We start from the raw sequence: 12,582 nt of genomic DNA, 5'->3' as shown, positions 1-12,582 counted from the left end.
ATTGGGTTTAACTATCAGTCATAGGTAAGTGGATGAACAGTGTTAGACAGCGGGTAAGGGGCTGGGGATGTACTCAGTTGGTGGAAGGCTTGTCTCGTATGCATGAAGTTGTGGGGCTGTCTCTAGTTCAATATAAAAGCAGGAGGATTAGAAGTTCGAGATCATACTCAGAGCTTCCCAGCATGTTTGAGCCCAGCTTGAGAAGTCTGAGACCCTGCCCCCCAAAAAGACAGACAACAGAAACAGAACAGTGTTAGCAGCGTGGTAAGGACAGAATCTGCGTTAGAGCAATGGCAATGTAAACAGGAAGAAAAATAATGAAAACAAAACAGCACTCAGGAGGCGGAGACAGGGCAGCTCCAGGCTGGCTTTGAGGCCAGCCTTGTCTAATTGCAACGTTCCAGGCTAGCCAAAGCTACAGAGTGAGGCACCCTGTCTTTTGTTTTGTTGTGGCTGGCCTGGAACTTGCTAGATAGACCAGGTTGGCCTGTGTCTCTCATGTGCTAGTCAGGAATTAGATGCAAGGCAAAAATGGGATTAGTCTTGCCAAGTCAAGGAGGAGGAGGAGTGTCTGTTCCTCCTGCAGCTCCTGAATCCTTAGCTCCCAAGGATGGAGACAGAGCAGTGGTATTCTCATGTGCTTGGCAATGGAGGGAGAGAACCTTGTATCTCTCCTACTTTGAGACAGTGCTAATCATTTGAATGAAATGCCCTTTAAAGGAGTAGCCCCTGCTGACATGAGTTAGTGCTCAAGAAATGGGAGTGGTTAGCTATAGTACCACTCAGTTGGGGACTGGGGTTTAGAGAAAACAAGTATTTTCCTCAGAGCCCTAAGGACTCTATGATGAATCAAAGCTGAATGAGGAGAGTCCTGAACACACGTCCTTCTAATAAAGGTTGAGTGAGATCTGTTGGAATCTGGAATAGAGCAGGACAGTAGCCATTCCCCTTCCTTTGAAATGTCCTGTTCTCTCACTGCCCCAGTAGTTCTGTATGGCTGGCAGCTAGGCAGCTAGGCCATGCATTCTGTGGCAGGTTCAGCATTGCACATGCCTCCTACCCTGTGCTGCCACGATGCCCAAGATGAAGGTTAGCAGCATGGACTGAGAGGCAAAGGTGGAGCCCAACTCCGTCCATGAGGCCGTTGGCCAAGCCCACCCCTGCTGAGGTGGCTGCAAGTGGAAAAAGCTGAGGGGAAGGGTAAATCATCAGACAGAACAGTGCAAACGAAAGGGAAGAGGGAGCAAAGGGCAGACCGTCTGCAGCGGTGACTAGCAAACCGCAGATCTACCTGCAGGAAACGGAGAGGAGGAAAACTGGAGGCCAGCTTCACAAGTAGAAGAGAAAGAAGCCGAGTGTGACCCGCCGTGCATCCTGTCCGTCAGCGGGCCCCACCTCCCCTCTTGTATAATCCGGAGGAGTGTTTTTATCAACTGTTTTGTAAATAGGAGTTTTTTAGTAGCTCTAGAAACATTTTTAGAAGGGGGGGATCCTATCCCATCCCATTTTTAAAGTGTAAATGCTTTTTTTAAGAGGTTAAACCATTCACTGTTCATTTATTTTTTTGGTAAACCAGAAAATAGCAGGATACTGAATCAGGAGAGACTGTGATTGTTTGGTGAGATCACCATAACATTCCATAGAGGGGCTAGTTTTCTGTCCTACAACACAAAGCACATTAAACCGCAGTTCAGAATCTCAGTTGTGCATTTGTGTCTGGAATATTTTCAGTTAGATCTGGTCTCGTGTTTCTAGTAAAACCATTTCCCAAAAATCTACTCCTCTGTCCTTGCCCCATCAGAACTGTCATGGCAGTCCATTTTCCTAACAGTTGTGATAATGTGCTGTGAATGGTGGAAATTTTGAGTATGTACTGTGTGTGACATACAATTGTAAGTCAATGGAATTGAGGATCGTGAGCATTTGATTGTTATGTGAGGTCTTAGGGAAAACTTGTCAAGTTTGAGGCTGGAACATCACTGGACTAAGTTCAAAGAGAAATAACATGTGGCTTTTCAGAGTTTGGGTACATGAACACAATGTGTGACTCTTCAGAGTTTGGGTACATGTGTTAAGAACTGATGTCTGTGTACTCCCCTTCTCAACCAGTAAAGTGTCCTGCTGTGTCTTTAATCTAACCACAGCTGGACAGTCTTGCAAAAGGTCAGCTCACTTGATCTGGCCTTTGTTCACTGACTGAGCTGAGAGCTCAGGATGGGACCTCACTTTGTTCCCACCGAAGAGGCTCTCTCTCCAGTCAGGATGGCTGGCTGAAGCCAGTCAGCCCTGGGGGTTTTGGCAGGAAACCGCTGTCGTCTCCATTGGTCCTTGAGATCACTGCCAGATTGGTTCCTTTACTCCATCTTCTTGGAGATGATTGGAGAAGGTGGCTGGTGATTCTCCTCCTGGGTCTCTGTTCCCCTGTTGAACTGAGATATGCCCCCTCTGTGCTCAAACATTGGCTTTAATGTGTGAATCTACCCATTTCATTATCCAAGACAAGTTGGCTTGTCAAATCAAGTCTGGGATATTTTGGAGGTCTCGGGTCCCTGCTCTGCTTCCCAGAGGATTGTAGATGGGGTGCCTGTTACTCCTGTGTCTGAATCCATTGCCCCCGGAGACTCTGCTAGGACCCAGGTTCAGAAGGCAGCAGCACAGACTGGCTTCCGCCCCGAGCAGCTAGTTACAAGCCAGTAGTAGTCCAGTGTAGGCCTCCGTTCCTTCTGTCTTGTGAAATAACCCCATTTTGGCTTCAAGTACAGTTATCCTGTTGGGCTCTGGCTGCCCCACGGCAGAGGTAGGACAGTGTACTAAGAGTTAGAGCTGGGCTGGCCAAGCTTACACTGGGAGCCAATCACCAGTCAGCACTGTCCGTCTTGGAGAAGTGCGTCTCTTCTGACTCTCGGCTTCTGTGTGGACAGGCTGGACATCAACACCAACACCTACACATCTCAGGACCTCAAGAGTGCACTGGCCAAATTCAAGGAGGGAGTGGAGACGGAGAAGTCAAAGGATGAGCAGGTATATGATGGTCTTTCTTGTTAGTTTTTGCCAGGAGAGACTGATTTCCTGGAAGCTTTTGTAGTAGGCCTAGAGTAATGTAAAATAATTTGAAAAGGGATTTATGACAAATTAAAAAAAGCCTTTATGTACTTTTTTTGTTGTTGTTTTGTTTTGGTTTTTGGTTTTTCTGTGTAGCCCTGGCTGCCCTGGAACTTGCTGTATAGACCAGGCTGCCCTAGAACTCAGAAATTTGCCTGCCTCTGCCTCCTGAGCACTGGAATTAAAGGCGTGCACCACCACTGCCCACCATCTTTATATACTTTTAAATATATCTTTATATTTTTAAAATACTGCTCAGGGATGGAGAGATGGCTCAGCGGTTAAGAGCACTGGCTGTTCTTCCAGAGGTCCTGAGTTCAATTCCCAGCACCCACATGGTGGCTCACAACCATCTGTAATGAGATCTGGTGCCCTTTTCTGGCCTGAAGGCATACATGCAGACAGAACACTGTATACATAATAAATAAATAAATCTTATAAATAAATAAACAAATAAATAAATAAACAAATAAATAAATAAATAAATAAAATACTGCTCAGAGCATTTCTTTTTTAGGCTAGGATCCAATGTTCTGCATGTTTGGAGCAATTGTAGAATAAAACAGAAGTGATTATAACCCAGAACCCTCACTGAACAATGAGGTTAGACACAAATTTGGGTCTTGTTTTGTTTTAATAGGGCTGGAGAGATGGCTCTGTGGTTAAGAGCACTGTCTGCCTCTGCAGATGGCCTGGGTTCGGTTTCTAGCACCCACATGACTACTAACAACTAGCCCTAAATCTCCACACAGGCTAAGGTATAAGAAGGAAAAGCAGAAGAATTCGTGCCCCTGATTTCTGGGAGAGCTCACTGATACAGCTACGCCAAGAAGAAATAATACTTTGGTGTGGACCATGAGTTCACATGCTCTCCAGGGAATATCACAGCACATTTCTGTGTATTCCCATTGGGACCTGGTGGCCCTGAAAGAACTTTCCTTAACAGCTGCTTTGTAGATCTCTTTTTCTTCTTCACAGACCCTGTTTGCCATTGACTGCCTCTTGGCGCTTTCTCTTGAACACTGGGAGAGTCTTAAAAGGGCAGCATTAGGTTCTGGACAGTTTGTATGTTAGTTCAGAATGGCTTAAGTCCTTTAGATTTATAAATGTTTTCAATTATATTTATGTATTTACTTTGGATGTTTGGGGAGGTGCGAGCTATGTACACAGGTAGAGAACCACTTATGAGGATTGGTTCTCTCTTTCTACCACGTGAGTCCCAGGAATCCTTCAGGTTCTTTAGAAGTGTTTCTGAGACTAATGAACCTTCGGAGTGGAGCCAGTGCCGACCTACTTATGATACACTGAAGCACACACTTGTAATCTCAGGGAGGCCAAGGCAAAAGATTATGACGTTTGAGTCTTTCTGTGTATTACCCAACATTTGTCCTCAGAACCCAGTGAAGCATCCAACTGTTTTCCTTTCAAAGACCATCTAACAAAACTGATGATAAACTAACCCAGAATGCATTTTATCAGATGTCAAAACACCAGTATGCTAATCTGTAGAACACAACAGTAAAAGTCAGCAAGGACTTCATGTATTTGAAAACACTTGTAGATTCGTAGGGCCAAAACAGTCAAAATGGAGAGATTTATAAATGAGATGAGATGCCAAGCACAGTGACACACTCCTGTAACTCCAGTGCTGTAAACCCAGCACTCTGGAGGCTGAAGCAGGAGGAGCATTTGAGTTCTAGGCTTACCAGGACTACATAGGAAGTTTGCAGGCCAGCTTGGGCTGTATAGAGACTCTGTCTCAGATAACCAAGCCAAACCAATACAAACCCCCAAAGCCTTCATGTCTTTAGTTAGCTTACCAACATCACATGTCCATCCTAGAGAGTGTGTGTTAGAAGGAAGGAGCCCCCTGGAGACTTGGCCCAGTGGAGAAGAACATTTGTTACTCTTGGTGTAGGACCCTGGTTTGATCCCCAACATCCATATGGTGGCTCACAACCTTTTGTAACTACAGTCCCAGGGATCCAGTGCCCTCTTCTGACCTCTGTGGGCACCAGGCACACACATGGTACACATATGTACATGCAGGTGAGACACTCATACACACATATAAATATAAATCTAAAAAAATAAGGAAGAGGAAGGATGACCACTTTAGCATGTGAGAGAAAGCGATGCACGGGATTCTGCCTTCCTGCTGCGTTGGTTGGCCAGAGAGAGGTGAAGAGAAGCGAAGGTGCCACCCAGTAAAGGAGAGGCCGGGAGAATGCCTGTGTCTGGGAGCCTGGGTTCCAGATTGGTGTCCCTGTGGCCAGGGCTTTAGACCTCACTTGTCACCTTCCCTCTGGGTATCACGTGGGTCCAATTCTTCTGTGGATGAAAACCCACTTAACCTTACTTCTCTCGGCTTTCCTGGGTAAGTGCAATTGAAATTTCCTTCTCAGACAGTGACATTTTCTTTTCAGAGTTTAATTAGTGTGGAAAACTATGAGTAATTGTTGAAAAATTTGAAAAATGTAAGGGCAAAGATCGTAAGTTTTCCATTGTTTAAAGAATCCATTCCCATCTGCAAAGGGATCCACAGAGCAGCTTAAAAGCAAGACTTTAGTAGCTGCTGGGCGGAAACCCCCCCTCCCCCTTTTTAGAATCTCAGCACTCAGGAGGCTGAAGTCGAGTCAAGTTGTTAGCTTTGCACAGAGGTACTGGAACTGGGTCCTCTGCTTTCGTGTGGAGCTGGTCTAGACTGACTCAGTTCATTGACCGTGTGCTGTCAGCAGTGGCTCTGGAACAAGCAGATTGGCTTGAAATAGTTTGGGTTTGTTGTTTTTGTTTTGTGTTTTACAGGTCTCCTGTTCCTGGCTACAGAGCCATTCATACTGTTAGCTAATTAGTTTTTAAGTCTGTTTTATGTTGAAACAGGGTGACACTCTTGCTCTGTCTATAAAAAACAATCCTGTCAGATATTGGTATATCTCTCAATTGTGTTTCTCAGATTTGACATGAAATCTGCAGGAGAAAGGGTATCCGTTCTCTTGAATTGATAGCTGCTTTAATACATTTAGATGAATTTTCTTGCTCCTCAAAGTTGTCTCGGGGATGGCAAGATGCCACAGTATATAAAGGTACTTGCTATTAATCCTCATGACCTGAGTTCAATCCTGCAAGTTTATCTTCTGATCCACACACATGCATGCACATATACATATGCCATGACATACATGTATGTACACACACATATGTAGATGAAATTCTAAACGGTCTTAGTAAATAAGAAACGCAGAGCCAAATACAGAGTTAAAGCCTAAGAGATCAGAGCATTAGCGAATAGCCTTTAGCTTACCAGCCGCTGCCTTCTCTTCCCCTGAGAGAGAGACCTCTCCTGTGTGACCTGTCTTTTTTTTTTTTTTTTTTTTGGTTTTTCGAGACAGAGTTTCTCTGTGCAGCTTTGCGCCTTTCCTGGAACTCACTTGGTAGCCCAGGCTGGCCTCGAACTCACAGAGATCCGCCTGTCTCTGCCTCCCAAGTGCTGGGATTAAAGGCGTGGCGTGACCTCTCTTTTTATTGCCTTTCTGTTCTGCCTTCTCATTGGCTCTAAACGCAACCACATGATTTCCTCATCACCACCTGTCTCTACAGATCTCCAGGTCTCTATGGTTCATACTGGGATTAAAGGTTAGGGTCACTGCGTGGCTGTGTCCTTGAACACACAGAGACTCTGCCTGCCATGTGATCAGATTAAGGGCGTGTGCCACCACCGCCAGACTTCTGCTTAATGGCTTGCTCTTAGCTCTGATCCCCAGCAACTTTATTTATTAACATACAAATAAAATCACATTTCAGCACAAGTAAAATATCACCATACACATATATACACACATTAAATAAATAAATGTAAAAACGTTTAAGTGTGACTAGAAAATGGTGTGACTTCAAGTTTTTAACTCTATGACTGGCTCGAGTTCTCTACTGCCCCACTCAAGATAACCCCTGGATGTAAGCATAGATGCAATATGGAGATTTCTAAAAAGTGGTAAGAAAGTGGCATATTGCACAGGGACCTTGGAGCTTTAGGAGTGGCATGTCAGCATCTTTCCGGGTCTTCTTTTAGCACCACATATTCCACCCTGGACTGGAGAATCTCAGGCTGAAATGCCAACAGGTTTTAGATAATTTAAAAGATATTTTTTTCTAAGACAGATTCTCAGTACATAGCCTAGGGTGACCTGGAGTGCATTGTGTCCCAGGCTGGACTCAAATATGTGATACACTTGCCTTAGCCTGCCAAGTACTGGCATGTGCTGCTAAGCTTAGCTTAGGTCGCAGGTTTAAAACACTAAAAGAAACTTTCTGGCTAGAAAAGGAGTAAGTAGTCTATAAAAAAAAAAACAAACTTTTTTTTATAACCACGGGACCCTGACTGCCACCCCATAATATAAATTCATAACCAGTAGAAGATAAGTAAGAGAGTCTAGAATTATAAAATTATGTATTCTGATTCCTGTACCAGAGTCAGCAGACATTAACCGGGGAGACTGAACTTGCACCGATCGCAATGGCAGTTGGTAATATTAATGTGTTTCATCTGTGTGGTGTCTATGAGAGTGTAGCAGTTTCTATCCTCTACCTGGTAGCTGCTCTCTGCATCCTTTCTTGGTGTACCAGCAGAGATCAATCATGGAGCCTGATTTCACACACACACACACACACACACACACACACACACACACAGCCCTCTGGGGTAGGGTCAGTGGGGAAACTGAGCAAACAGCAGGAACTGTTCCTTTCTGAAAAGGAGCGTCCAGTTGCCCTACAAGGGTGGTGTCAGTAGAGGCCAATAGGGGGACTACTCTTCCATGTGCAAGACCCTGCATCCAGTGAGCGCAGCCGAATGCTCTTTGCCCTCCCCTCCCGCCACCCTAGGCCGAAGGGTAGGATTGGTCTGGAAGGAGTAAATCTGAAAAGTTAAAACATACATATGAGCCCTAGACATAACCTTTCATTTATCTCCAGAAAACACTGACCAGCAGCCTCTACACAGCGAAAGGTTGAGCATTAGACTACAGTGGGGAAGTCTGCCCAAAGGAAACAGGCCAGACTAGCATCGAAAACTACTGTCATGTGAGTCATAGCCCAGGTAAGGATGCTAGAACCAGCACACACAAAAACTAGCAGGTGACTGACTGCCTACTAATAAAGAAGATTAAGTAGACTGTTCCATAACCTCATACCTCAGATATCCAGCATATACTTGAAAATCATTCATCTAATCAAGAACCTGGAAAAACCACAATTTAGAATTGAGACAGTACACTGGTAGTATTATGAATTGAATGTTTATGTCCCCCCCCAAAGGCACTCGTTTAAGTTCTAACCACCAATATCCTCTCAGTTGGAGCTACAGCTTTGGAGATAATTAAGCGTAGGCCATGAGTGTGGGGTGCAGCTCTCATAAGAAGAGATCAGCCCTCTTTTCTCTTGTGTTAGCTGCACCCTAGGAAGGGTCCTTCAACTGGGAACTGAATTGGCCAACAAGTTGAGCTTATATTTCTCAGCCTCTAGAATTGTGAGGGAAAAAGTTTATTAAATTACTCAATCTATGGTATTTTGTTATAGTAACCTGAGCAGACTAAGATGCCATTAACACTGAAATAACTCAAAAGTAGAAATCTAGTAACAATTTTTAAAGCAGCTTTTAAAGCAGTTTTTTAAATTGCCTAACAAGTAATTATTAACACTCTTGAAATGAATCAAAGCTCAGAGCGTCAGCAAAGAAGTGAGAGAGAGAGAGAGAGAGAGAGAGAGAGAGTAAGTATATATCTCCCACAACATACATAATTAAAATATTTTATTTGCTTATTTGTTTTGTTTTTCGAGACAGGGTTTTTCTGTGTAGTCCAGGCTGTCCTGGAACTCACTCTGTAGACCAGACTGGCCTCAAACTCAGAAATCACCTGCCTCTGCCTCCTGAGTGCTGGGTTTAAAGACCTGCACCATCACAACCACCTGGCTAAAATATTTTTTAAAGAAGGAATTGTTTGGAATTTTCTATTTAATACCTTTGTGCCATAGTTACAATGAGTAACTGAAAAGTGATGAATTGAACAGAAAAATACAATAAATAAAATTAAAAGTTCACTGGATTAATCAATAACAGATTAAAGGTGTCAGGGAAAATAGTCAGTGAATAGAAAGAGATAATAAAATTATAAAGTGATTAGATTACAGGTAGATTGGGGGAAATGAAGAGAGTGTTCTGTTCCTGTGGGACAACAAAAGCTCTAACGTTTGTGTCATTGGCCTTCCGAGCAGAGAGGAGAAAGAGTGTGGGACTGGGAAACAAGCCGAAGAAACCATGAGTAACAAATTCTAACCAGTTCTCAAATGTATTGAGAGACATAAAACCACAGGTTCATGGAGCCAAGTGGACTCCTTGAGGTAAACTGAGGAAGCCGGCACCCAGACAGCACAGTAAAACTGCTGAAAACTAAGAAGGAAAAACCCTCAAGGCAGCAACAGAGGAACTGCACATATGAGGGAACTTGACTGAGGGACAATGAGTTTTCATCGAAAGCTAGGGACTGTAAGTATGTGAGTTTTCATCGAAAGCTTAGGGACTGTAAGTATGTGAGTTTTCATCGAAAGCTTAGGGACTATAAGTATGTGTTACATTTTTCAGAGGTACAAAAAGAATGAACCGTTCTTTTAAATTCTGTAGCCCATACTATGTCCTTCAGAAGTGAGAGGAAAGTCAGGACATTCTGAGCAAAGGAACATGATGGGATCTGTTGCCAGTACATCTACCCCAAAAGAATGACAAAGTTTTCTACAGGTGGAAGGAATCACAGGAGGAAACTGGGAACATCAGGAAGGGAGAAAGATCAGCAAACACAAACAAGGGAAAGATATGATCTCTCTCTTTTTGAATAGTAAAATTGATACTCAGAGCAAGCATTGTCGATATCATTTGATCTGTTCCTGATGCCCATTGGGAATATTTTAAGACAGTTACAGAAGGAAGTGACGTAATTGGAAACCAAGTTTCTGTACTTCACTCAGAGATGAAGATCCTGATGCCAGTAGCAAGTCAGTTACTTAGGTATATTGCAGTACTTAGAGAAATCAGTATCCACACAAAAACACCACAGAGAAACCAAAGTGGATTCTATAAAATGTATGTTGCCTGTCACAGGAAGACAAGAAAGGTAAACAAAGTTAAAGCACAAAGACCGGCGCTGGAGAGGGTAGAGGCAGGAAGCCAGTCTGGACTACAGAGACAGTCTCAACCAAAACCCCAAACAAACCACCACCACCTCTAGTGGACACCCACAGAATAACTCGAAATGGCAGACTTGAAATCTGATAGTTAATTACATGAGATGTGAATAGTCTATACCAACTAAAACAACCCAAGCATATGCTTCCTACAGGAAACCCACTCAAATAGAATAAAGGATGTAGGTCAAAAATGAAAAAATGGAAAGTATATCACACAAGCATTACTTTTTTCAAAAAGACAATAGCTGTATTAACATCAGGTGATACTGACTTCAAAGCAAAGGATGACCAGTGATAAAGAGGGATGCTGCATAATGATAAAAGGGAAGTCCACTAAAACACATGATAATCTTAGTATTTTTCATTTTTATGTCAAAATGCTTGAGGCAAAACCTGACAGAATTAAAAGGAATGAACAGAAAAATCTACAGTTACATTTAGGAACTTCATCATCCCTTTCTCGGAATTTCTAAAAAAGCAAACCAGAAAGGACATGAAAAAGCTGACTAACAGCCAGAACAATGTGCTATTTGTAGCGCGTCCTCCCCAACACTGGCAGTATAGATACATTCTTTTCGAGTATCCAGGAACAGTCACCAAGTTAGATTGCACCTTGAGTTATAAAACAAATCTCAACAAAATTATGAGAATTGAATTTACAGAGTATTCTCTCTGCTCATCCAGGGGTCAAAGTATAAACCCATAATGGCAAGAATATCTTCAGATGTCTATGTTAAAGAGAGAGTCTCAAGGGAGGTCAAAAGTCATGTTGAACTGAGCCCAAGTGAAAATACACCTGGTTAGGTGTGGTACCCCTGTAAGCCCAGTGTCTGAGAGGCAGAGGCAGGAGAGTGCAGGTGGAAGACCAGCCTTGAACTACATGGAGAGACCCCCATTTCAGAAAACCAAGTGTTGGGGATGAAGCTTCGCACACTCACAGCTCTCAATTCAGTCCCCAGCACTGCAAGAAATCAAGTATGTGCTGCCTCTACTTTCCCATAGGAAACCATTTGCAGAGTCCATATCCTTTAAGGAGATTTGATTTGTAGTGAGAATGGTCCAAGAAAGAATTCTTGAGGATCAAATAGTGTGACTGCCAATATCTACCAAGCATTGAAAAGTAATTACCATCAACTATGCACAGTCTTTCCAAAAATGGAAGCAGAAGTGATACTTGCTAGCTTATTTTGAGGCTGCTGTTATACTTCTACCTAATGCAGATAAAGTATTAAAAAAAAAAAAACCTCTTCAGAATAACACTCCTCATGAATATAGATGCAAAAATCCTTAATAAGATAGAGACAAATCAAGTTCAGCAATTTACAAAAAGAATAAGACACCACAACTGAAGGGGGTTTATAACAGATGAAAAATTGATTCTAGCTGGACGTAGTACGCATACCTTTAATCCTAGCACTGTGAGGTCTCTGTGAGTTCGAGGCCAGCCTGGTCTACATAGAGTTCCAGCCAGGGCTGCATAGAGAAACAGTACCTCAACTTATTTTTTATTCTGTGTAACTGAACTAGTCACACTGGGTGTGGTGGTGCACACCTGCAGTCCCAGTACAGACAGTTGTGAATTGGAGGCCAACTTGGCCTGTATAACAAGATTCTGTCTCAAAAAAATCAGAAACAAGCAAACCAGGACATAAAACCCAATCCCTGTAACCACCAGTCAACAGCTAAAGAAGAAAAATTACCTCATCCTATATCCGTTGAGATATTAAGAACTTGTGACAGAAATTCAATACCAGTTTATGATGAAAACTTAAAAACCCCAGGAATAGAAACCCTCCTCCATTTGATAAAGAGAACTATGAAAAAAAAACTTGTCTAATATACTTGACAGTGAGAGGCTAACTACTTTGCCAGTGGACTCAGGAGCAAGGCAAGACTATTCACTCACCACTTGTGATGGCTGTTACTGGTTGTCAACTTGACAATATCTGGAATTAACTAAAACCTAAATGCCTGGGCACACCTGTGAGGAATTTTTTTTCTTAATTAAATTATTTGAAGTGGTAAGACCATTTGTAATCTAGATCTTTGAGATAGGAAGATCCACCTTTAATCTGGATTACGCCTTCTGCTGGAAGCCTGTGTAAGGACATGAATGAAGAAAGCGGGCCCTCTCTTTGCCTGCTTGCTCCTCACCCTTGCTAGCAAGTCCATTTCTTCACTAGCATTGCAGCCGACTTCTTCAGGGTTCTGGTGTATACAGAAGACCAGCTGAGACATCCAGCC

At 43.0% G+C, this 12,582-nt stretch overlaps 1 protein-coding gene across 1 annotated transcript in view; it reads left to right on the top strand.

Annotated features, from left to right (window-relative positions):
* Nucleotides 1-12,582, top strand: part of Sil1 (SIL1 nucleotide exchange factor) — a 244,026-nt gene that overhangs the window by 162,300 nt on the left and 69,144 nt on the right. Inside the window, exon 6 of the mRNA XM_059246149.1 lies at nucleotides 2,922-3,021. Within this exon, the coding sequence (XP_059102132.1) occupies nucleotides 2,922-3,021 (100 nt within the window). The remainder of the gene's footprint in view (nucleotides 1-2,921; nucleotides 3,022-12,582) is intronic.

The sequence above is a fragment of the Peromyscus eremicus genome, chromosome 19 (assembly GCF_949786415.1).
Source record: "Peromyscus eremicus chromosome 19, PerEre_H2_v1, whole genome shotgun sequence".
Taxonomy (NCBI): domain Eukaryota; kingdom Metazoa; phylum Chordata; class Mammalia; order Rodentia; family Cricetidae; genus Peromyscus; species Peromyscus eremicus.
This window is presented reverse-complemented; position numbering and strand designations above follow the sequence as displayed.